The sequence below is a fragment of the Curcuma longa genome, chromosome 10 (genome assembly GCF_044706935.1).
Source record: "Curcuma longa cultivar G26 ecotype Majalengka, Jawa Barat chromosome 10, ITB_CL_G26_1.1, whole genome shotgun sequence".
NCBI lineage: Eukaryota > Viridiplantae > Streptophyta > Magnoliopsida > Zingiberales > Zingiberaceae > Curcuma > Curcuma longa.
This window is the reverse complement of record NC_133870.1, coordinates 8,411,319-8,435,755: the sequence shown is the minus strand read 5'-3', so window position 1 is coordinate 8,435,755 and position 24,437 is coordinate 8,411,319. Positions and strand designations below refer to the sequence as shown.

At 41.9% G+C, this 24,437-nt stretch overlaps 5 protein-coding genes across 5 annotated transcripts; 3 read left to right on the top strand and 2 right to left on the bottom strand.

The window, feature by feature from the left end:
• Window positions 1-395: 395 nt before the first annotated feature.
• On the top strand, window positions 396-1,632 carry LOC141835884 (uncharacterized). The gene is given in 3 exon segments (XM_074723276.1): window positions 396-657; window positions 660-1,153; window positions 1,234-1,632. Coding segments are annotated over 3 exon segments (1,116 nt in total). The 3' UTR covers window positions 1,594-1,632.
• On the bottom strand, window positions 1,581-7,750 carry LOC141835883 (2-oxoglutarate and iron-dependent oxygenase domain-containing protein CP2-like). The gene is made up of 9 exons (XM_074723275.1): window positions 7,275-7,750; window positions 6,167-6,214; window positions 5,087-5,263; window positions 4,863-5,013; window positions 4,673-4,759; window positions 3,291-3,415; window positions 2,494-2,612; window positions 1,869-1,980; window positions 1,581-1,791 (listed from the first exon to the last, which is right to left on the bottom strand). Exons 1-9 carry the CDS (start codon window positions 7,581-7,583, stop codon window positions 1,756-1,758), a joined length of 1,164 nt encoding a protein of 387 aa, XP_074579376.1. The 5' UTR covers window positions 7,584-7,750; the 3' UTR covers window positions 1,581-1,755.
• Window positions 7,751-14,062: 6,312 nt separating this feature from the next.
• On the top strand, window positions 14,063-14,721 carry LOC141836554 (uncharacterized). The gene has a single exon (XM_074724065.1). The coding sequence runs from the start codon at window positions 14,123-14,125 to the stop codon at window positions 14,624-14,626; it is 504 nt and encodes a 167-aa protein (XP_074580166.1). The 5' UTR covers window positions 14,063-14,122; the 3' UTR covers window positions 14,627-14,721.
• Window positions 14,722-15,254: 533 nt separating this feature from the next.
• LOC141835938 (uncharacterized) lies at window positions 15,255-16,730 on the top strand. The gene is made up of 2 exons (XM_074723344.1): window positions 15,255-15,466; window positions 15,543-16,730. Exon 2 carries the CDS (start codon window positions 15,709-15,711, stop codon window positions 16,525-16,527), a length of 819 nt encoding a protein of 272 aa, XP_074579445.1. The 5' UTR covers window positions 15,255-15,466; window positions 15,543-15,708; the 3' UTR covers window positions 16,528-16,730.
• Window positions 16,731-20,878: 4,148 nt separating this feature from the next.
• Window positions 20,879-24,050, bottom strand: LOC141835937 (LEAF RUST 10 DISEASE-RESISTANCE LOCUS RECEPTOR-LIKE PROTEIN KINASE-like 1.2). The gene is made up of 4 exons (XM_074723342.1): window positions 23,294-24,050; window positions 22,433-22,465; window positions 22,113-22,364; window positions 20,879-22,035 (listed from the first exon to the last, which is right to left on the bottom strand). The coding sequence occupies exons 1-4, from the start codon at window positions 24,021-24,023 to the stop codon at window positions 21,098-21,100; spliced, it is 1,953 nt and encodes a 650-aa protein (XP_074579443.1). The 5' UTR covers window positions 24,024-24,050; the 3' UTR covers window positions 20,879-21,097.
• Window positions 24,051-24,437: the final 387 nt, after the last annotated feature.

The window sequence follows — 24,437 nt, the reverse complement described above, 5'->3', positions numbered from 1 at the left end:
CCGGTTAACCTTTTTGTTTCGGTCCAAAGTCCTAACTCCGGTTTAACTCATTGTTCCGGTCCAACTACACAATTAATATCTGGAGAACAAATTTGTTAATTACACTTGAAATTTTCATCATATTTCTAAAATTCTATCAATTTTAAAAAATAATTAAATATCTAATTATAAAAAAAATTAAATTAAATTAAGATATCGACAAATCTGTTAAAATTCCTCCAGAAAATCTAGTAAACAATATACCATATTTAGTATCATCACAATCATTGAATATGGTAAAAAATTTATAAAGTAACTGTTTCTGTTCCGCTTCTTTTAAATAAGTCGATCACCGTTCTCCGACTTCGTCTTCGATTCCGGCGGAAGAAGAGCGCAAGAAACAACTCGCCGACGCCATGGACCTGCTTAAGCGCGAGCTCCTGCGGAAGCGCAAGGCTCTGGAAGATGACTTCGGCGGCCGGAAGCTCCTCCGCCGCTCCGAGATCGAGCAAAAGGAGACCCAAAGGCTCCGCCAACAGGAGAAACTCCACTGCCAGCTCAAATCCCTCAATGCTGCCGCTTCTTCCCCACCCCCCTCCTCGTCTCACTCTAAGATGTCCGACGATCCTCTTCCCCGCGGCGCCGTCGACGATGGCTCGGCAGCGGCGGCGCGGCGCCGCCCAATCTCCCGCGCGACGAGGTGATTCGCCGCCTTCGGATCCTGAAGCATCCCGCTACCCTCTTCGGGGAGGACGACGCCGACCGGCTCCGCCGCCTCCAGACGGTGATCGAGTCAGGCCCCATCGAGGCCGCGGAGGAGTTGGCCGATGGGCAGACAAACGACTTCCTCAGGGACATGCATGATCTCCGCCGCGGGCAGAAGGCTGGAACGGCCGCGGCCAAGAGAGAAGGCGGCACCGGGACCGCGGAGAAAAACCTCGCCGTCGATGAGGACACCGACACGGATTCGATTAGGGCGAAGGGAAATTTTGAGGATCTGTGCGATGAGGACAAGATTCTGGTTTTCTTCAAGAGGCTGCTGGGCGATTGGGGCCAGGAGGTGGCCGAGATGCCCGACGCCGAGAAGCGCACCGCCAAAGGGAAATCCGCAGTAGCTACGTTCAACCAATGCGATCGGTACTTGAATCCAATGTTCAAGCTGTGCAGGAAGAAGGTACCTGTTTCTTTCCGTGTGTAATTGTTCAGAGAAGCTCAAACTGAAGCTCATTGTACTGATGGTGTTTTCCTCTCCAGGCTCTTCCGGGAGACATCCGTCGGGCCTTGGTCAGGGTGGCGCAGTGCTGCCGGCGGCGAGACTACTTAGCCGCCACGGACGAGTACATCAAGCTGGCGATCGGCAACGCGCCGTGGCCCATCGGCGTGACCATGGTCGGCATCCACGAGCGTTCCGCCCGCGAGAAGATCTGCGCGAGCAGCGTCGCCCACATCATGAACAACGAGACGACGCGCAAGTACCTGCAGTCGGTGAAGAGGCTGCTGACGTTCTGCCAGCGCCGGCGCCCCACGGATCCGTCCAGGTCCGTCGAGTTCAACAGCCCGGCGAACGGGAGCGTGGCCGCCGAAGAGAGGCCGAGGCTGGTCTCAGCTGCTTGATGGTCTGAAGTTGTTATGGATAAATACTGGTATATACAAATAACCTCTAAATACAGACAAGCTCAAGAACAACGTTGACTTTCTTAGAGAATCCAAGGTCGATTTAGGCGACAATCAGGCTACTTTACAACGACCCTTACTAGAATACATAACCAAAGCACCTCAAATGTTGGCTCCACCATAGCCCTTAAGAAACGTCTGTCAATGAACAAACAGGATAGTTAATGCAAAAGATCGAGCAAAGATGATCTAATTTTCTGAAATGAGATGCATACCATCTTGGCAGCGACCACCGACTGGTGCTGCCTTTCTTTCTTCTCGCACTGACATTCACCGCACCAGCTAGAGAAATCCTTTTGGAACTTCCTCATCTCTCTGAAGACTGAACTGTAAAACAGATCATAGAGGGTTGTTGTTTTGCACACATTGCGTTTTGAATAGGAAGAGCAAAATTGCAGAAAACTGTATCAGTAATCACTTGCCATGATTGTAGTTTAATCTCTTTAAGTGGATTCCGACGAATTGTCTCTAACATTTTTATCTAATTCAAACCAAGCAACATCATAGCTCGCCAGTATGGTTGACAAGGAGTATTTGTTCAGATGACTTGATTCTATTCTAATGTTAGTTCTTGACGATACACTTACACATTTAAGATGATATAGATACTTCTTTCACTGTAATCTGAATCAATGGTTAGATGATGTGACAACAAGAGAATGGCAACCCAAAAGAACACTGATAGAAACTAGAACAACTCTGTAATCCAATAGCTTCATCCTTCATTGTGGCATAGTCTCAGTGCCTCAATTTACGAACAGTGAATAATAAAGCTATTCATATGCAATTTACCATCAAATCACCATGCATCTTGAGAATAAAAATATGAATGTAATGTACCTTCTACACCACAAAAGCATGTTGATTCTATGTCCAGAAGTTGTGGGAAGAGCCCCGTGTCGGTGACGTCCACGATGAAGTACAGCTTGGCCAGGGACATGAGAGTAGTCAAAGATTTCCTACAATAAAAGCAAGGAGAATTTGGGCAGACTATCAAGTTTTAAAGATAAAAACATCAACTCAACTACTTAAAGCAACTACAAATAAAATCATTATTAAAATAAAGCACAATAAAACACCAAGGATTTCAGCCAACCAACTTTCCCATATTCTTTTATGAAAAAGGAGTTTACTTGTCGTCGAGCTATAAATTTTATACCAACATTGATGTATAAACAAATTAGTAAAGCAATGTGTCTGTATGTGCCATAAACATCACAAACCAACACATGGTTATGAATCATCATTAATATTGAAATCGATTTAAAACCACTTCATGCAGCCTTATCGTTCTATTGAATTGCTTTCATTAATTCAATCAATGCATTTCCACCATTTTTAGTTGTGGCAGTCATTACTGAAAAGGCAAATTTCCAATTTTTCAGAGAAAGAACTGAATTATAAATGCATGAAAAATAATAAATATCTTGAGATTTGTTGACTAGTTTCTGCAATAACTTATTGGCAAAATAATATGAACAATGGAACAAAAATCAAGATATACTCCAGTAAGTTATAACTACCGAAGACTATATATGTTTCAAATTCCAGGTCAACATAGAATAATGAAATGCTCTGGAATACATACACTTCTACAAACAGATATGTGCAAAAATACCACCCATGTGATGACAGACCTCTGTTTGTGTCTCTGTGTTCACATGCTTATCACATCGAACTCCCCGGAAAAACAATTCGCCACCAGAAAAATCTTTGCCTAAACACACATTTAGAGTGACCTCTGAGTCATCCACATGGAAACCTGGATCACGAAAACTACAATGACTTAAAAGAAAAATAAATGAATTTATTCAATTTACACATGCTAAAATAAAGATCAAACTGTAAAACAACCAATCCATAAGATCTAAGACTACTCAACAATATGATAAGGAAGTAAAAGGTATTTCCACATTTGCTGTGAGGCTGCAAGGAAACAGTCATGCAATGTATGACATTTATAAACTATGATGTTGATAGAAGCATCCACTCTGTAAGTTCATGGCCTAAAATCAAAATCAAGCAATAATGCCTACCAGTGCGCTCATATTAAAACCTACCATTAATGGGAGTTTTTAATACTTTCAGAAAGACAAAAAAGAAAATTTGCTACAAGGGCCTCCCCATGTAATTTGTTTACTATCCAATCAGTAAAAGTACAAAAAAAATGGTTATAATGGAAGGCAGGTCTGGAAGAAACAGAAAAACCAATTACATAAAAGTATACTAGTTAGAGTGCAGAGATAGTACATAAGGATTCATACGTACAGCTGCAGAAAATTGCTCCAGTACTAAATCATCCTAAAATACCATAATATTGAGATAATTTTAGCACTAGTTTCCTCAAATACCATAATACTTTAATCCAATTTGCCTACCCACATGTGAGGGGAGTGTTGAAGAAACAAACACAAGAGAAGAAACTTAGAGAAAACAAGTTGGAATGAATCCTTTCGTAAGCAGCTTGTATCCAATCAAAATATTACATGAAATAACTCAAATTTATGATGCGTGCTATATTCATTTTTATATTGTTTTGAAAATAATCCATTTATGAGAATTTTAATAGATATCTGATATATTTTCACCATGCAATCATATTGAACTTTACAAATTTCTAAATGCTCTTTGATTTAATGAATTATTTAAAACATTATCATCATAAAAAAATGTATCATAACATCCCTTCCTATGGTTTTAAAACACAATATGGCATGGGTCTGGGTTTAAGCAAGCACAAACTACCCAAACTAATTAAACTTTTAAAGAAGTAGTAAACCATTGTGGTTTGACTCAAATAGGTAGCTGTTTTGGTGAGCTAACAGGCCCTAAATTTGGTCCAAACAATTTCTGCATGAATGACAACAGGCGCTCAAGCACAAAACAAAACTATAAAGTCAATCAAAACAACATTAAGGTGTTGATCAAATCTACCAGATGTGGTTTCCAATTAAGTAAACATACTAGATATTCCATCTCCTGCATATCAAATCATATAGGAAAAATGTAACAAAGCTACCTAGTTCAACATCCTTGTCCTTTCCATACTCAACCACAAAGCCATGATGCGAATCGAGAGTTGATCCGCCGACCTCAGGGAAGAATACTGCAATTGAAGAGAATAGGTTCTGAGAGATATCGATGAAACAAAGTCATGGAGCATAACAAAGTTACAGTATCTTGTCATGCAAAGAAGACATGTTTATCACCTCTAGCCATTGGGGAAATGAATTCTTCCATAAGCTTGTTAAGCATGGCTTCCAGGCCAAAGTCATCAAGCACAGCACCGTACTTATTCATTGTATTTGGTCGCATTATTTTGAACTTGATAGTGTTGACCCATTTTTCAAAATTATCCACCTAAGAAATCACCAAATTATGTTATGTCACGAATAATTGTGTGCTGCAAAATTATTGCAGGTTTGAGTAGTACCTCATCTAACAACATTTCACAGAAACTTGGCTGTAGCATGGAAAATGTATATATTCCAGGTGATGGTTCAGAAAGTATATTTCTGAAGCTCTCCTCTGTGTTATCATTGATAGCTTTAACAAATGATGGCATAAAAAAGGCTGACGGATGCAGATTGTATAGTTCTTTATGCAAAGGCTGCTTAAGCAACAGGAACAGAGTTAAAAATTGCATGCATGATATCATAATTTATTAGAAGCTAGAACGCCTATGAAAGAAGCAATTCATTAATACAAGTTAAATCGTGTAAATATTTTAAGATTAAACAAGAAACTAGAAGAATCTTCATCCAAAGGGCATCAATCAAATAACTCAATGAAGCATTAAACCTAACCATAGTTGCAGAGAACATACATGTTATAACATATAAAAAAGGGGGTAAATACTAATAAATAAACTTGACAGTATAATTTTTTGAACAAAAACAGGTTTACTAAACAAGACAGAAGTATATGGAACTTCTCATATTTGAATATACGAATCAATCCCCATGTGCCCACTCCCACCTATGCATCATTGCAACAAGTAGGAAAACAAAGGTTAGGCAATTTGAGTACTCCTGCCAAATAAAGAGAAAAAGAAGCAGATTATCAACTTCAGATAGTGCTTAAAGTTGAAGATTTTTATAACATAAAATTAGTTGTAGAAAGGAATATTGATATCTACAAATGAATAACACCGACCCTCAAAGCCTTGGGAGATTGTATTACATACTAAATGTTGCTTGCCAAAGCTAAATTTGTGCTCTGTTAGTGCACAAACACTCCAAACTCTATAAGCAGGATGCACTGAACTACTTCAAAGAAGTAACATAAAATGCCTACAAACAGTCAAACCAGTCTGAAAACAAATCATCTATTGCTTAACATCGTGTCTCCATAACATCGTGCTGAGGCTAATAAGCATAAAGGAGTTACTCCAAAAAAATAATCAGAAGCATAGTCAAAGAACTAAACATATGAGAAAGACAAATTTTCAAAATCATATGCATAAATCACAGAAACTGAAGAGTAAAGAGTTCAAAATATTGAAATAGCAAACCTGATAAGCTGACATTAATTTCTGTCTGTACTCTTTGTGTCTCTGAACCTGATAAATCAAGTAATCACTCTAGATTAATAGAAGTAAATGAGAAAAGATAATACAGATAGACTAAAATAAACAACAAGAAATAGCCAAATAAACCATCCATTATTTTTGGGTTCTTTAGATCAAGTAAAATTGCTGACAAGAGCCAAAGCTCATCAAGCATTAAAAAGTCCCTTTGACATTCTAAAAAAAGAATGTCTTCATGATCTCAAACATTAAATAGCAATAAACTTTTCTTACTTAATATTCAATTTACTGGCATCAAGATTCTTATTTTTTCAAATATTAAAAAATAGGTTATTGTAGTTTCTTGTTTTCCCATATGAAAACATCAATAGATATTTGCAACCTAGTAAAGTAGAAACAGAGTTGCTACCTAGTAAACTAGAAACAAGATTGCTACCTAGTAAACTAGTAATAGATAAATGTACTGGGATAGAGCTTCCTGTATTCGTAGACCAGCTTCTTTTGCTAATTATCATTAATTTCTCAGCTCTGGCAGCAGTGACAGGAATAAAAAATCAATTTTGTCATAAAGCATATTCACGTATTGAAATGAATTAATCATTAAAAATTTGAAACCTACTTTCGTCAAGCAAAATTTTTTCCAGTTCAGTAGAATGTGTCAAACAACTGAAGATAAATACGCAAAAGAATGTGTTTTTCTAATGATGATAATATATGCAGTTAAACACAATCATTCTAAAAGAGGCTTCACTCGGGCGATCAAATGAGATAGCCAATCGATGCAGCACCAAGTTTACAGGAAACTATAATCATCGAAATTGAAGCAGATACACGTCGTACTAAACGCTTTAGAGGGAAAAATCTCATCGAGCGAAGGTGAGCTAACAACGAATGTTTGTGTACCAACCAAACAAATCGCTGCAGACGAGTTTTCTATTTTAATATTGCGTCTTGCAGGAAGGCAGGGAAGGGCATTTCCGTTATTTCGGTAAAAAAAAAGACACTTTGAAGAAACAACCATAGATCCTCAATTTGATAGAACCTCTACTTCAGCTCGAAGGAGGAGAAACAGGAACAAAGAAGAGTAGTTCACCCTAATTCGCTCCCCCTCAGGCAAGTATCGCGCGAGGATCTCCTTCATGAACTGCACCTTGCCATCCCGCGGCACCTCGAGCATGCTGGGCGGGAGGTGCCGCTCCAGGGAGCTGAAGATCGCCGGGTCGAACTCCGACTGAACGTCGTCGTACGGCTCGGGCTTGTGCTCCGTGTTCGGGTTCAGCCTCAGACGCCGGTCCCCGTAGGTCGGCCTGGACGGCGCCGGCTGGACCTTCGCCGGTCCGTTCCCGTTCCCATTGCTCGACGGGGACCCATCCCTCCGATCGACGGCGCCGCCCAGAGACATCGCTCTGCGGCCGGAAGCTCCAACGTCCGGTGGAAGGAGATGCGATCACTTCCGCTGTGCCATCCGCGGTCTGAATCGGAGGATGCAGTGGGTTAGGGTTAGGGTTTCGTGGGATGGTGAGCTAGGCGTTGTGGGGCTGGAGAGAGAGAGAGAAGGGAAGATGTGGTGTTCGCCTGACGTACTGGCGATATGGACGCGGGTATATGAAAAGGCCACTGGCTATGAGATTTATTACGGGCTTGCCATTGAAGAGTGAAGGAAGGTGGTGGGGAACGTAGTCGTTGGCTACTGGTGCAAAATTAGGGTTTCTTCTGGAGGCGACGGGGCACGTTGGATCCGCTGTCGGAAGGAAGGTAGCGTACACGCACCTTGATCCTTTGTGAACTCGACACGCGTGTCGTGGACTGAGGCGGCTGGAACGCCGGCCTTGCAAGCCTGTTTATCTCCTCAATTTGCAAGAAAGCTCAGTCAGCGTGAATGGCGACGAAGTGCGAGAGCCGGCGCTCTAGCGAGGAGCACGAAGAAAGTCGAATGCGAAGGGAGAGATCTCACGGCGTCGCCGAGTCGATGCCAGCCAACGGAAGGTAACAATTGGGTTACTGTGAGTCTCCGGCGAGTGTCAGTTGCTGCTGTGAAGTCAAGGTGGAATTTTGGAAGGTGGAGGAACCGCAATGGAAATCGAGTTGCTTGGGAGGAAAGGTTGACTTTCAATTTCCTGAGAAGTTGACTGCTGCTGACAAGGGAAGGTCCACTGCCACGGAAGGGGAAGCGCGAAGGATCAAATCTAGACTAGATTTTGTGGCATCAAGACAAGCGCTGAGACGGCGTGTGGAGGGTCAGATTTTCTCCAGGTGGTAGGTGGGGCCATCAAATCGAGGATGGGAGGAGGGCCCAGCCGACAACGGATGGAATCTCTGTCCTGGGATATCCCGGATTCCGATCCAAAGGCTGAAGTGGCAAGCCTCTGTGGTGTCCACGTCAGCCATGCAGTATCCAAGGGAGGTGACTCGGGTCAAACGGCTCCTCCGTTCCGTTTCGCTACACTTCACTTCTTCTCAATTCTCAGTCGTCGCCGTCACCGTCGCATAGCATCGGGATCTCGCCGCCTTTGCCCTTCCTTGCTCCAGATTTCTCCTTCCTCTGCTCCAAATCCTTCGAGGACCGATCCCGCCTTCTCTGACGGATGCTCGTTTGGGGGGAATCTTTGGCCGTTTTACTTCTTGGAGGTATAATCATTTCGTTTTCCTTCCTACGGATCATACCGAAGCTGAGAAAAAATTTTCGTGCCTCGTTCGCTGCAGGATTTCGGTTATTCTGATGGTGGTCTGTCTGTCGCCGGCAAAAAATTTTCCAGCTGCAAACTCATGGCTGGTTGGGGTTAGTCGTTTTCCAACTGTCGAATTGATGTGAACTAGTTTCAATCGATTGATTTAAGTTGTTGTTGGTCGAGAAAAGGATTGTTCTTTCTTTGTTTATTTCACCGAATGAATTTTGAACGATGTTTGCAAAGGTTATCTTCGAATGCATAACTGATTAGATGCGAATTTACTATCTTAGTTTTTCTTACGATAATTGATTTGAGGTTCAGGAAAGAACACTTATGCGTTTCTTAACAAATTGTAAATATAGCAACTCATTGGTCTCTTCAGTTTCCTCTTTAGCAACTGGCCCTACACAACATCATATATTTAATTCACCAATAGTTAATGAGTTACGTTTATGTTTGTTTCTTAAATCTTAACTAGCTGTCGTGCAGAGCATCACATATGTTCAGGCTCCAGCAACACAATAACTAAGCAAATATGTTGAATCAAATTTACCAGTATGCAATGAACTGGTGACAAACTGTTGGCGTTTTGTTTTTGTTTAGAAGTTTTAGTTGTCCACATATGTATCATAGATTGATTATTATACTTTATCTAGACTTATGCTAAGCATTTTATCAATATTAATTATTTTTAATTTCTCTAACATGAACTATATGTGTCAGCATATCTGGCTGCATAGCTAGGCAATCACATATTGCGTACATATTTCCGGTGTAACTATAGATTTTAAGTATAGACCCATACTAGAACTATTGAAGTTTTGTGTCTCAAAAAATGTCTAGAATTGCATTAAATTTATGAGTTCAGTGGATTTAGAAATGTGCACTTTGAAATCCAGAACTAATGATGATCATGTTGAAGATAGCAAGTTGTCTGACACTGTAATGAAGTTATGCAAAAATGGCATTGGTGAGGCGGAAAAATGTATTATGCATATGACCTCAGCCATTTTTCACTGCATCAATTTAAGTTGTTCAAAAACTTCTCTGACCAGTGATATTGCCTTTTTCAACATTGGAAAATTTTGCTTCCCCTTCAAAGTAAACTAATCTTACATGTGCGATACTCAAAGTTTGAAAAAAGGTTTTCTTTATCAGTTTATGTATTTGGACATTGTATCACATCTCATGTTGGATGGCTACCTATGTTCCATTGGTAAATGTTCTTGAGGATCTGAATGTCAGTGACCAATCACTATTGTTGTTGCTTTACTCTTGTGAGTAATTAGCTAATTGGCAAAGCTAGGATATCAGTTCAGTTTTCATTTGAATTGGTTGTCCAAACCATCTGTCCTTAACCTTTAAATGATCAGTGTAGATAAAATATTTGCATTTCAGTGTTATATTATTTTCCTTGTCCATTGTATGTTAGAAAAATGATCTGCAAACATTACTCGTGGCTATGCTTCATCAACATTTATGATTATTTGTCATTGAAACTCGTACATGCTTGCCAGTTGCCTCCATCAAACAGATGTAGAAGTGGAAGCCCCTTGTCTCTATCAACAGGATATAAAAATAGAACCTAATCTGCCTTTTTGTTAAGAAGGATGAAACAGATTTCAAGGGATATCTTGGTAAATTTTTATGAAATTCTTGCTAAATCTGTATGCAATTTAACCTAATCAGTACTGAGCATGCATTAGTCATGAATCATTTCTTATAGTTAAATCTCTCTCTTTAAATCTCTCATTGATTGTGTCCGCTAATATGGCTTTGCATATTTTGTTTTTCATTTGCTTTTCTCAGATGAAGAAGATTTTGAACCAGCAGCTCCAGGATTAGTTACCATTCAGCCAAACAACCAGTGGGACGACGAAGATATGGAAGATGAGAATATTGAAGAATCCTGGGAAGATGAGGAGGATACTATGGAGGTAAAGATCACTGACTGATCAATGCATCTTTCCAACAAAAGTGGTGAATATTGCCATTGTCTGTATTCAACAACTTGGAAATGCAAACTCCCATTTGTTAGAAGCCCCTTTCCAAATGATGCTTAGTGCAATTACAACTGGCAGTTTTATGAAGCTGTTAAACATTCAAATGACAAGTATGAATTGTTAGGTTACTGATTTAAATATGGTTTCAAAATGCCATTTTGGATTTATGCAGGCACCAAAGCCAGAACAAGCAGCAAACCCTACTTGATCTGCTCTCTTATAGAATTCACCCATATGAGGTAAAACTTATGTATATTTTTTGATGATCTATATTCATTCATGGTACTTACTTTCATCTGCATTTCCCTTCAGAAAAAGCTTTCATCACATTGGTCTTCTTAAAGCAGTCTTGAGGCTTTCCGTGACTACACTAAAAGAAGTTAATTCAAAAGAAGTTTGGATTATTTGACCTGCTCGAAAAATATATATTAAGTTAATTCAAATTTCTCCAATATGAAGAAGTTTCCAGCTGAAGGATTGTAGAATGTCGTGGCCTAGAAACTTCCATGGAGATCACATGGTTAAAAATGAATTCGAAGTATCCATCTCGTAGTCAACAAAGTGTTGTTTTTCAAATTCAATTTTGTTTTTTTTGGTGTTTATATTGATTTATTTATTTAATTCCTTTACAGTATATCGTGGCTGGCACAGCAGAGACACTATTTTGCAAAGATGGAAGAAAAGTCAACGATGAAGAACGAGTCAACGTCGAGGGAGGGTGGCCGGCCACCGAAAAGAATTGTCATGGTTGGAACGGAGACTCGTGATGCCGGATTTTGTTGGATTCTTCTAATCCAAGAAAGGTCAACGCCCAACCACCAAAAATCGTGAGCTAGAGTCACATCGCAAATCCTCATTCAACATGAACATTGAATGTGATACGATAGATCACGCTAAATAAAAAGAAATCCTTCACGTTCAATATATGAAATGGTGGGAATTTTTTTTTAAAAAAAATGCATCTAATTATCAGAATTATGAAAAGAATATTTTTAAAAAGATACATTATTATATTATTTTATTAAAAATATCCTTATTTTAATACTTTTATAATAGTGCTTGTTTCGTCAAATATAGTCTATCTGTCTGCCAATGAATAAGTTGACATGCACATTCTTTGAAAATAGTCGTCGGAAAAGATAAAGAGATTTGAAAAATATTTTAAAAGAGAATTAGAATGACATCAAAAATAGATTCTGACAAACCACTTTAACGTTCAAGTTAGAGTTTTACGAGAGATACAAGATTAAGAGTTTGGGAAAATTAAAATTTTATCTATGTCTATCTGTAGGGACGAATCTTCTCAAGGGCTATCCTACGCTCTAGTCCACTCAAAGATTTTTTTATCTATTGTAAAAAAAAATTGTAAAAAAGTTTTCACTATTAGATTATTACACATTGGTTCTTTTTGTAAAAATTTTTTTACTTAGCCCACCCCTTCCACACCCAAAGCTTAGCCCACCTCCTTTTCCTGGATCCGTCCCTGTCTATCTGTATTCATGGATATGAGCAAAAAATTATAGAGTTATCAATGTCTCCGTTCTCCGAAACATAAGCATCATTTATGATTTATTCCAAGATAAGTGTTATCGTTTATAGTGTGTCCTGATATACACGCTCTCATTGTACATGTCTTCTGAATACTTTTTTTTGCTTTATGAGAGAAATAGTCTTAAGGTTTTATAGTCTTGTGGGTGAATCAACCTTATAAGCTCAACCTTAAAGCAGACGAAGAGAGATCCAAAGTTGAAATGAGGTCGGCGCATAAGATCGAATAAAGATCGATGTCAGAACTTGAGTCTTGAGGGGGAGGTCGATACATGAAATCGAGTAGAGGTCGAGGTCGAGATCAAGTAGAGGTTGATGTCCGAGATTGAGATGAAGTCAACGCATGAGATCGAGGAGAGATCAAGATCGAGATCCGAGATTGAATAGAAGTCGACGCCTGAGACTAAAGCGTATCCGAGGCCTATGCCCAAGACCGAGATGAAGTTGAGGTCGATGCTCGAGACTAGGGCATAGTCATGATCTAATTTGAATAGACCTAGGTTCACAGAGCAGGTTTAAACCCCTTACTTTTAGGTTTTACTTAGCGCCCCATTGACAGCTCATTATGATTTTAACTCCTGCATGACACTTACAAGTAATAAATTTCTACCACATCAATGATAAATAACCATTACAATATTAAAAAAAATCGATTTAACTCATCAAAAATATATAAAACACTTATATATATATATATATACTTAATTAAAATTAATTAAATTTAATCTAAATCACTTTAACATAATTAAAATTATCATAGTATATATTAAATGGCTGCTATAACATTGGTTGCTACAATGTTATAGTAACCCTTAATTAGATGATATAGAGTTTAGGATTTAAGATTTAGATGATATAATATTTTAATAATAATATTATGATCATTCTTACTAGGTTGGAATGAATGATTTTAATTAAATTTAAAAAATATGAGGGTGCTATTTTGATTTTTTTATAAAAAAACATTCGAGAAGCTTTTTGCAAAAGCACTTTCCTAAATTAAAAAAAACATTAATTAAAAGAAAACAAATAAACGACTCTTTATTTGACCCTCCACCCTGCTCTTGTTCCTCGTTTCTAGGAGTTATTGTAATTCTCTAGATTTGAGGAAAGGTATCTTGACCGTTAGTCGATGTGAAAGCTTTTGATGCTTTTTCAATAAGTCAAAAATTACGCCTAGGGTTCCCTTCTCATTTAAATCATATCCATTTTTTATTTTGTTATTTTTTTTGTGGAAGCAAGAATTGAAACGTTGTTTTAATTAATTTATTAAATCTATTTATTTATTTCTCTTCAACTCGTTCTAGATAAAATCCATCAAAGTCACGCCGAAAATCTTTAAATTTATTTGAATTTCTTGAAATTAGTTTCCGTCTGGGCGCAAGTCGCGTCTCAATTGGCGCCGCGTAAAGGGGCAGGCACGCCTCGCGTGACGACGCGGGAGCCGGCGGAGTCGTTTACTTGCTCGCGACGTAGGCGGCCAAACCATCGGCGTCCGCATACATACGCACAATAACTCGCTGTCGGACTCGCACGCGTTTGACTCGTGAGGAGACTCGGTGGGCGGGCGTTGCGATCGCCGGTCGAAACCCTCGACTCGCCGGCCCACCCACCACTCGGTTTAAAATTCAGACCTCGCCCTATAAATACCCCTCCTTGCGCCCCGAGTCCCAAACCGAGCTCACACATAATTTCAGTCGCGTCTTTTCCTTCAGGAATCGATGGATCTCAAGCGGACACGCGAGGAGGAGGAGGAGGAGGTCAATTCGCCGGCGACCAAGCGATTCCACGCCGCCGACGTGCTCCTTGGCATCCTCGACGACGACAGCGGAGCGGATGCTGGAGGGCCCTGCGACGACCTCGCCACCGTGATGAAGAGCCTCGAGCGGGAGATTGCACTCGCGACCTCCTCTTCCCCGCCACTGCCACCGCCGCCGCCGCCGCCTACGGCGGCAGCGGCGGATCTGGGATACCTACTTGAGGCCTCGGACGACGAGCTCGGGATTCCGCCGGCGGCTTCGGAGGAGCGACCGCTGGGGGAAGAGGCGGAGGCCGCCGCGGCGGTGGCGGCGATGTGGTTCGGCGACGACGAGATGGGCGGATTTGGGTACGGTTACGACGACGGGTTAGGGTTCGGCTTCGTCAGTTTCGGGGACGGCGAGGGAGTGGATTTTGATCACTTTGCGCCGTTTGATTACGGGCGAGATGACGTCTGGGCCGTCTGATATTTCTTTTTCCTTTTTTGTATATTCTTGAAACTCTGGCGATAGAAACGGTTACAAAATATCCTACCTCCGTTATCTTTTCCATAAACTTTCAAGTACCGGCCGTTATTTCGCGTGTTAATTGAGTAAATTACTTCCTTAAGGTAAAATTAATGAGCTAGAACAGACTCCACTTAGAGAGATTAGCCAATTAAATTGGCACAAAATACAAAAGCCATAATTTCTCATTTGAAGATTATAGTGGGATTATACAAAAGCCAATATGATTATGATGTATAGTTTGAAAATAACCATTGATTGCTACATGGTGGATCATTAGAGAGCTTTTCATCTCGGTGCCTTGAGGGGATCCATGACATCCGATCTACGATACGTTTAAACTACCACGATCTACCAACGATCGACAACGAAAACAATTCGACCTCGCCAAAAGTTTGAAATGTTTACTTTTGATTTTCTCAATCACTATTAATTATACAAAAGTCCTTGGCGAATTGATCTTCCATTGCACCAAGAATATCAAATTAGACAATGACAACCATAGAGCAACACTCCAACACTTGGATATTATTTGTTACAAGAGAAGAAAAGATCCAACGGGAGATGAGGAAGAATCACAGCCGTAGATTCATGATCTCGTCCCACTTCTATAAACCAACGCTACTTCCTCTCCTCTTTTGTACTCCCCAAACTCCCAACATCCTCGGGATCCTTCCGATTTATGTCTGCAGCTGTTGCTTCTGCCTCATCGCACCGTCGGATTCGTCGGGTCGAGGTCTGCCTCTCTTCGTCCTCTGGATCAGCCCCCGGATTCATGGTATCGAGCGCAGATTCGATGCGGTTAGTGTTTTTTTTTTAAAAAAAAATTTGTTTGCATCATCTGTTGATTGATTGGGAGATTGGATTTGGGTTTCAGATCTGGTTTTGGATCGAAGTCTTTCGGGTTTCTTCGGTGTTTCTTTTTCTTGCTCTTGTTTCGAGGAGGAACCCTACCTTGACGGTTGCTGTGCTGCCCTTTTTTGGTGTTTTTGGGGGAATTTTTGCGGTTTGCTTCCGAGATTTGTGTTGGAATTGGGGTGGGGATGGTGGGGGCTCGGATTCAGCAGCTTTGGAGCCGGTACAGGATGCGAAGGAGGAAGAAGATGAGGAAATTAGACAGCTTGGGCTTGATGAAACCGTTGATCGTGGCGGTGAAGAAGAAGATTGGACGGAAGTTGGATGATTTGGCGGCGGTCAGATCGAGCTCGGGGAAGAAGATCCGGGTTTTATTCATGGATCCCGACGCCACAGACAGCGACGACGAGGGTTCTGATTTGAGGAGGAGGAACAAGCAGGTGGTCCGCGAGATCGATGTGCGACCGATCGCTAAACCCCTGAAAACCCTAGCGGATCAGGAAGGGAAGAGGGAGAAACACGCGGCGGCGGCTGAGGCTTCGGCCGCCGCTCCCTCCTGCAAGCACAAGGGCGTCCGCCAGCGGCGGTGGGGGAAGTGGGCGGCGGAGATCCGCGATCCGATCCGCCACGCGCGCCTCTGGCTCGGCACCTTCTCCACGTCGGAGGAGGCCGCCGCCGCTTACCGAGCCGCCGCGGCCCGTCTCGAGGAGGAGAAGCGTCGCCTCCGGCCCTCCAAGCCCGGTGCCGCCGCTGCGGAGGACTCCGCGTCCTCATGCGTCTGCGTCCTATCCCCTTCCTCGGTCCTCCCGCCTGCCGCGAAGTGGTGGACGCCGAAGGCCGACGAGGAGAGGTCCATCGCAGAACTCTTCGCCGGGGAGGACCTCATCGGGCTCGACGGCGAGGCACCATTTCTGGTCGGCGAGCTCGGCGATGACTTCATCGGCTTCGACGGCCTCCCGCTTCGGGAGCTGCCACTGGACGGCGGAGATCTACTCCTCGATCTTTAGTCACCGTCCATTCAAAACGACACTAAGTGCAACAGACACTCGGCCCTTTAGAAGGGCTTTGGCAATATTAATGGTGCGCTTATGAGGGTTTAATAATGTTTAACAATGGATTATGGAGTAGTTTTATAGTTATTTGGTCTGTAATATTCTATATTATTCTTTAATTATTATAGTTATGTGACAGATGCATGCACTTAATCAAATGGAGTCTTCCTTAGTCACCATCACCTTGTGGAATTTGTTAATATTGGGTTGCGTGGAGCACTAGTGTTTTGTTGCCACCACTAACACTAGTTGTCTGGGCAGTGTTGAGTTGAGTGATTAAGCTAAATTACTTGTGTTATTAATTAATTAATTAGTATGGTTCTGCATATGCAAGTTAGATATTGGCTATACATAATTATGGAGAATAACATTAAATTAAAAACTACTTGATGATGACCTGGGAAGTAAATAATTATATATGGTCATGAGATCGATCGTGTAAGATTGTTAGACGATAAATTCTACTTTTTTATAGAAAGAAAGTAAATAAAAAGTCTGCATGAGACCGTTAAAAGGGAAATAAATGGAAAGCGAATTTAGATTAATTCTAATCACTTCAGTAAAAGTGGAGGGTTAATAGGGATGACAATTATAACCCGATGAGGAATCCGTTCCCCGATCCCATTTTGATCGGGGAATTTCCGAATTCGAGAAAGCGGAGATGGGGATGGGGAATCCCCGAATCTCGGAAAGCGGGAATGGGTCGGGGATGGTATTCCAAAAATTCTTGTTTTAAATGTTCGTCCCCATCCCCGAACCCGACTTTGATAATTTCATTCATTGAGATTCATTAATTTGATTATATCCTAATATCAAATGAAAAAATAAATCATATTGATAATTACTTGTTTGAATACTATAGTTTCATTATTTCTAAAACAAATAATATATTTTTTTTAATTAATAAAAAAGTAATAAATTTTAAAAAATACTTTTTAAATATGTCATGACGGGAATGGGGATGGTGTATGGGATACCCATTATGGAAATACCAGCGGGGAAAACCACCTTCGAAATCTGTGGGGATCTCCGAAACTGCAAGATACCCGAAATCCGACGGGGACGGGGATGATATTTAAATTATGATACCTGACGGGGATGGGGACGGGGATGGTATATGAGTTTGGGTTTCGGAGACGAGGATGGAGAAGGCTTCTCCCGCCAATTTAACCCGTTGCCATCCCTAATGAGGGTAAGAGTGCAAATGAATCGAATCGAATAGTATAAAAATATTTATATTCGAATTCGAGCTTGAAATATATATATATATGATGTTCGAATTTGATTCGAAGTTTGAAAATATCAATAATTTTGGTTCAAGTTTGATTCGAAATATGATTCGAGTTCGAGTTCAATTCGAATTATTCGAACCTTAATTCAAGCATAATCAAATTTTAGTTCGAAATGCTTTAAATTATTCGAATTCGATTCGAATTATTCAAACTTTAATTCGAGCAAAATTAAATTTTAATTCGAAATGTCTTAATTCGAGATGGCTCGCGAATAATATTATATATTCGAATTCGGTTTGAAAAATTATCGAACATGTTTGAGTTTTGTTCGAATTCGATAATTTCAAATATGAATCAAATATTATTCGAACTGGCTCGAAAAACTTGCGAATCGATTCGATTCGTTTGCACCCCTAGTGGAGGGTACGTTTGCACCCCTAGTGGAGGTTACGTTGCTTGACCATAGAAAAAAAAACTTCAATTCAATTCAATTTTCAAAGATTTAGAGTGATATAGCTAATTAATTAAGACCACTAATCAGCAAGAAGAACGAGTCTAACGATATAAAATTACAACGCTGCGTAATGAGTTAATCCTTCGACAGCTTCGATATATCATCACTTGTTATGCAATGGATCCGGGCAGCTCGGGATCCTCCGCTTGCTGTCTGCCAGGCCAGCCGCGGCGGAGGCGCCGCGGGTCGAGGCCGGCCGCCGTCTGGTGAGGGGATACTGGTAAGCAGTCCGGCGCCGAGAGGAGTACGGCGGAGCTAGCCGAATCGACACGGCGCCGGCGGTGGCAACGGCTGCTTCCTCGCCGTGGTGGGCGCAGCGGCAGAGCGAGGTGAAGGTTAGCAGAAGAAGCGCGATGCAGGGGGTCCATCGCCACGGTCTCATCGCCGCCTGTCGGCCGGGAATCGAGGAGGAGGAGGAGGAGGAGGAAGAAGAAGAAGAAGAAGGATTTGGACTGAGGAAGTGGATGGGAAGACAGAGAGTTATATTTGTCTCAAATTAAATGAATTATCTTTTTACAAAAAGTAAAAAAAAAATAGAGGAACAAATTAGCAGGATTCATTAATTGGGCACGTGCTTTCATCATTAGTTACAGTTCGATCGGTCCATGCAGAAACTTTATAGCTGATGGACAAGATAATTCATTTTAAAAAATATTAATAATTTTTATTTTTTCATTAATCTTATAATGGTAAAATTATTTATACATATACATTTAGTTTTAAATCTAGATATAAAATATCATATATACATATATGTAGTTGTAGCCATGGAAGTGGTTATGTCAATTGTTGGTAAAGTACTAAGAGATCGAGATGATCTTCGATTAGAACATCGGTGAGATAGATAGCCGAGAGGGATCTAGTCGAGGGGAGGAATAGAGAGGATCATGCCTTGTTGCCGCATTGGCGATACCGAATAGGTGTACAAAGTAAATGTCGATTACCAAAAGAAGAGTTCTTGATTATGACTAAAAGACTTGTGAGGTCTATCAAGGATGACAAATTAAGACCACTAATATAAGGGAGGTCTAAAAGAGAAGAACATATCAATCATAAAAGGGATACAATCATAATACTTAGAATGCATTCAACAAGTTGAGTATGTTCTTTGAATATGTAGTTTAGGCATATCGGCGATGTTGCTTGCTACCCACTGATGAATTGCGCATCAGTCTTCCTCCTTCGCGGCATATGTCTCGATCGATATTGATTTCGATAAGGAAAATCCAGGGAAGAGCCGCTGTTTTAAATTATGAGAAAATCATGAATCAACATACTACTTATACTAAGAATACATAAAAAGGGAAGGGAAAAAGTAAAATAAATGTATACATTTAGTCTCGTTTTCTCATTGGCTTTTCGTCGATGATTTGGCCAATGGGTTGGCTTAGAACCCGTGAGAGATATCCAATCCTCAGTGATCTCTTTCTTGGTGAGTGACACTCTCAACTCTGTCTTCTTTTTCTTCTCGTCTTCTTCTCCATGCTCATCTTTTTGTTTGCTCCTTGATCGAAGAACTCTCTCGCTGGATGATATATTGAATCCCCTTGTTCTTTTCTTCCATCCCTTCTCTTGTTTTACAACACTCTCCTCCTCTTTAAGAGCTAAGTTGTTCGAGGCTAAAGGTAGATGATCATCCATGTCTTGCTCCACAAAGAGGGAAGAACATGAAAATCAGGTAGATTTGTAGATGGTGAAATTGAACTTGAATGCATGAAAAATAGAGGCTGATATATTCATATAATCAAATGCTAATTGAGGCCGAGAGATACATTGAATTACTTACTATTTGACTAATTAATATTAATAAATATAAATTATAAAATTGTTTCCTCAAAATATGGAATAGAATGCATTAATTCCTAGTTGCCAAACTTGGTCCCTTCTAATTGGAATCCTTTGGTGTTACCTTCTTATTTAACAAAATAATAATAATAAAAATCTCACCTAATTATTTTTAAAATAAATTTTAGGTTCAAATATGTCAATTCAATTGAGTGTTTTACTTAATGAAACCATAACTATTGTAAAACAACTATTGAAAAACTTTTTTTTATCCAAATGATATTAATTTATTGAAAGTAACATTTATTAATTTAATTTTCAAGTTCATATGCATTTAGCTAACTATTGAAAAACTTCTATAGCTTATCTATAAACAAAAGTTAAATTTATTATGTGCATTGCTAGGAAGTACTATACCTATAATCTTGATATGCCATATATTCTTCAATATGATAAACAAACAATTAATCATGTTTTTGAATATAAACATGTCTAGTGTGGTCTATTACTTATACCGATATTAGGAAGTCGGTATTATTAGTAAATATTAGAGAACAAATCAATTTAGATTGTCGTATAATACGACAATCGGTATACCGACAAACAATATAATTAAGGATAGGAACAATAATGAATTTGTTATTTTAGAGCCTTATAACTATTCAATAATGTGAGCAAGTTCTTGCTAATCAACTATATTAATTCTCATTTAGTACCCCAAAGGAATCACACACCATTCTTTCTGTTTCACTATGTATGTCTCCATTACTATCACTTTCAATAAGGAAAATATGGGGGAGAGTTGTTTTCATTCATGAACAAATCAAGAACCAAATTTTAAGAAACTATGAACTTTTTTTCAGATTTCTAGCTATAACTATTGATAAAGTCAGTAAATTTGTATAGAAAATTGTATTGTTGAAGCTGAATAATTTACATGCACAAGAGACTGTCTGTTGTTTATGATGTAAAATTGAGAAGCACAGAGCTTGTTTCAGTGGCTGGAGTTAGATGCAGTAGATTGACTCACCCACTGGCCGGCAACAGTATCAGGCGAGCACATCGCAATGTTCTGCATCAGACTAGCTTCATCTTGCCCCAGAGCAGCATCCTCTGCCTTCTTACCGGAGTCGGAGGAGGTCGCGTTTTCGATCACGATCAGTTCATCGAGGACTTCCTTGATGCACGGCCTCAGGTCCCCGTCCGCCTGCAAACACCTGAATGCCAATTCCGCGACCATGGTGATCCTCATTCTAGTCACCTCATCGTTTGGGTGCCAAAGCTCCGTGTCAACCAAGTCGACCAACTCGTGATTTTGAATCTTGGTGATTGCCATGTTAGCTAAATTTATGTCACTCCTTTCTCTTTGGAAGTCGATGGCCGGTTTCGAAGATATGAGCTCAATTAGCACCACGCCGAAGCTATAGACATCGCTCTTCCCTGAGAGTTGGTAGCACCGGTGGTACTCGGGGTCGACGTACCCCGGCGTGCCTTGCGGGGCCGTCGAGACGTGTGTTGCGTCCGTTGGAAAGAGGCGGGAAAGCCCAAAGTCTGCAATTTTAACATGGAAGCTATTGTCTAACAAAATGTTGGTGGTCTTGACGTCGCGGTGGATGATCGGAGGATCTACGGCGTGAAGATACGCAAGAGCATCCGCCGTCTCAATGGCTATTCGTAGCCGCAACGGCCAGGTGAGAATTCGCTCGGTGGCGCGACTACCGTGGAGGTGGTCGGCGACTGTGCCATTCGGTATGAACTCATAGACGAGGAGGAGCTCAGGGCTGTGGTGCGAAGTAGAGCCGTATAGGCTGACAAGGTTCTGGTGGTGAAGAAGGGAGAGGATCTTAACCTCGTTCATGAACTGCTCGACTTTCCTACAGTTTTTCCCGTATAGGCATTTGACGGCGACGGTCCGACCATCCCGGAGCTTCCCTAAATAGCAACAAGAACCAGACAAGATTTAGCCGAAGATCGTGCTGAATCAGAACTCAGATAACGGATCAAGAAACCTTTGTACACAGTGCCAAAACCTCCATCCCCGAGCTCTCTCGATGAGTCAAAGCGATCAGTGGCCTCCTCGAGCTCATCGTAGGAGAACACATGGGTCTGAAAGTGATCCTGCACGTTAGGATCCTTCCACGAAGAAGCATTTCGATCGAAAAGTTTGGAGGATCTCGAGCTTCTTCTGTTTTTCAGCCATCTCCAGAAGAGGAAGATGATAGCGCATGCGAGGGCAACAAAACCAGCTGATGCAGCAGCAACTGTATGAATGAAGAGAAGTATCGTCAGTCTGAAGATTTTGAAGGTTAAAGCAAGATTCTTGCCTTACCTGCTACTATTTTCCTAGTCAACCACTTTCCTCCTGCGGCATCAAGAACAACAAAGCAGTTAGGAAAATCGACTGAATGCGTTGACTTAGAGGTGAGGGAGACTCACGGCGGCCATCGAAATTGAACAGTTCAACAATATATATCTTTGACAAGTAAACCACTTTGAACAAGAGAATTGATATTCTGTGCGACACAACTGACTCCCGCCGCTTCCAGCCGCCCTCACCGCACCGTCCGATCACCGCCGGCAGCCGGACTGGGCCCGATCGACATGCCACTCGCCGGCGCGTCGGCCGGCGTCGGATTTCGGTCGGATTGTGGTCGGAATTCGACGCAATTTGGCCGAAACACGGCCGGCAGTGGCACGTAACGTTTCCGATCAAATCGCGGTCGGATTCCGACCAAATCGCGGTCGGAGACTAGCCAGGGAAGGACCATCGTCATGGAAGGACCGGCGTGCGACGGCGGTCCTTCCTCGGCCGGTCTCCGGTGGCGATTTGGTCGGAAATGCTGCGTGCCACTACCGGTCGCGTTTCGGCCAAATTGCGCCGGATTCCGCCACAATCCGGCCAGAATTCGATGCCGACCAACGCGCCAGCGAGTGGCGCGTCAATTGGGCCCAGTCCGGCGGCCAGCGGTAATCGGACGGCGAGGCGAGGACGGTTGGAAGCAACGGGGGTCGGGCAGACGGAACACTGTGTATTTTCACATTTGGATGGTCAAATCTGACTCACAATCGCGTGATGAACAGTGGATCGCAAGTCACGCACGAGGCAGTCTCACATAATATCAAAATCGCTTTGAACAAAGTGAAGGAAATTGGAAATTGTAAGGTTGTTAGTCCGATCTCAGATACTCACTTTTGCAGCTTCCACGGCGGACTCCGTGACGGCAGATGCAGATGAACCCCGGCATCGCCGAGTCGGTGCGGTTATCGTACCCGCACCGGCCGCCGGTTTCGTTGCACGCCTGGCAGCTCCGAGCAGTCCAATTCATCAACCATCCGGCCGTCAACAAGGCGGTGAAGTTACTTCTGCGGCTTATGTCAAAGTATCCCATCACCGGCGCCAACGAGAAGCTACAGTTTGGTTGCGGGCCGTTGGCGACGTACTCGCCGGCGAACAAGACCGGGGGAGTGAACCGGGGGCAAGACATGTTTTGGTACCGATTATCCGGGTCGGAGCAGTTGAGGAGGATTAAGATTCGCCTGTTGGATACGCTGAGGGTGAAGGGGTGCGCGTCGGTGGCGTTGGTGGTGATGAAGAGCCTGCAGAAGTCATCGGCGGCGGTCAGAGCGAAGTGGACGGACTGGTTGGAGTAGAAGATCTGTTGGACGTGGAAGTTGAAGCCGAAAAAGGTTGAGAAGAGCTCCCCGGAACTGTTGTCGCAGGTGAGTCCGAAGGAAGAAACAGGGTCGCCGCCGCAGAAACTCGGCTGGTGGCCGGAGAGCCAGAAGGGGTACTGGACCGACTGGTTGCCGCATAGCTGCGGAGCGCAGTCGTCGTAGCGAGGCGTGGGAGAAGCTTGTTGCAGAGAAGGGAAGAAGAAGAAGAAGAGGGTAAGGATGGAGAGGTTCTTGAGCAGCCACATGATCTCCTCCTCTGCTAGGATCTATCTTCTTCCACCTTCTAATAATAATGCAGGCCTGAGTTTGACTTTCAAAGGGACAGAGACTGGTTGACTTTTGGAATTGCGAGACGGCTAGCTCGCGATTTGGATCAGAATTTGCGACCGGATTTCGTGGTTTTTGCGAGGGATGGAAGCAGTTGCGTGGTTGGCTCTTTAGTTGTTGCTCTCCAGTTGAATTTATTGCTTTGACGATACTGTCGTGTTGACCGGTGTACTCTGCGAGAACAAGTCATACAAGACTTCGATATCCATGCCAGAAGCAAAATACTTCTATCGTATTTGAACTTCACCAGGCATGAAGATTACTCGCGTTATCAAGAGTGCTGCCCACAAGGGAGTTGTTGCCTCCTAAAGTTGAATGATTACCAGAATCAA

Excerpts from the sequence above, each read along its gene's own strand:
- LOC141835883 (XM_074723275.1), bottom strand. The coding sequence starts at position 7,583 with ATGTCTCTGGGCGGCGCCGTCGATCGGAGGGATGGGTCCCCGTCGAGC. Across the intron at positions 5,264-6,166 it reads AATTAATGTCAGCTTATCAG|CCTTTGCATAAAGAACTATA; the intron begins GTTTGCTATTTC and ends TTGCTTAAGCAG. Across the intron at positions 3,416-4,672 it reads GGACAAGGATGTTGAACTAG|GTTTCCATGTGGATGACTCA; the intron begins GTAGCTTTGTTA and ends TTCGTGATCCAG.
- LOC141836554 (XM_074724065.1), top strand. The coding sequence starts at position 14,123 with ATGGATCTCAAGCGGACACGCGAGGAGGAGGAGGAGGAGGTCAATTCG.
- LOC141835938 (XM_074723344.1), top strand. The coding sequence starts at position 15,709 with ATGGTGGGGGCTCGGATTCAGCAGCTTTGGAGCCGGTACAGGATGCGA.
- LOC141835937 (XM_074723342.1), bottom strand. The coding sequence starts at position 24,023 with ATGTGGCTGCTCAAGAACCTCTCCATCCTTACCCTCTTCTTCTTCTTC. Across the intron at positions 22,466-23,293 it reads CCGCCGTGGAAGCTGCAAAA|GAGGAAAGTGGTTGACTAGG; the intron begins GTGAGTATCTGA and ends TTGATGCCGCAG. Across the intron at positions 22,036-22,112 it reads TTTTGGCACTGTGTACAAAG|GGAAGCTCCGGGATGGTCGG; the intron begins GTTTCTTGATCC and ends GTTGCTATTTAG.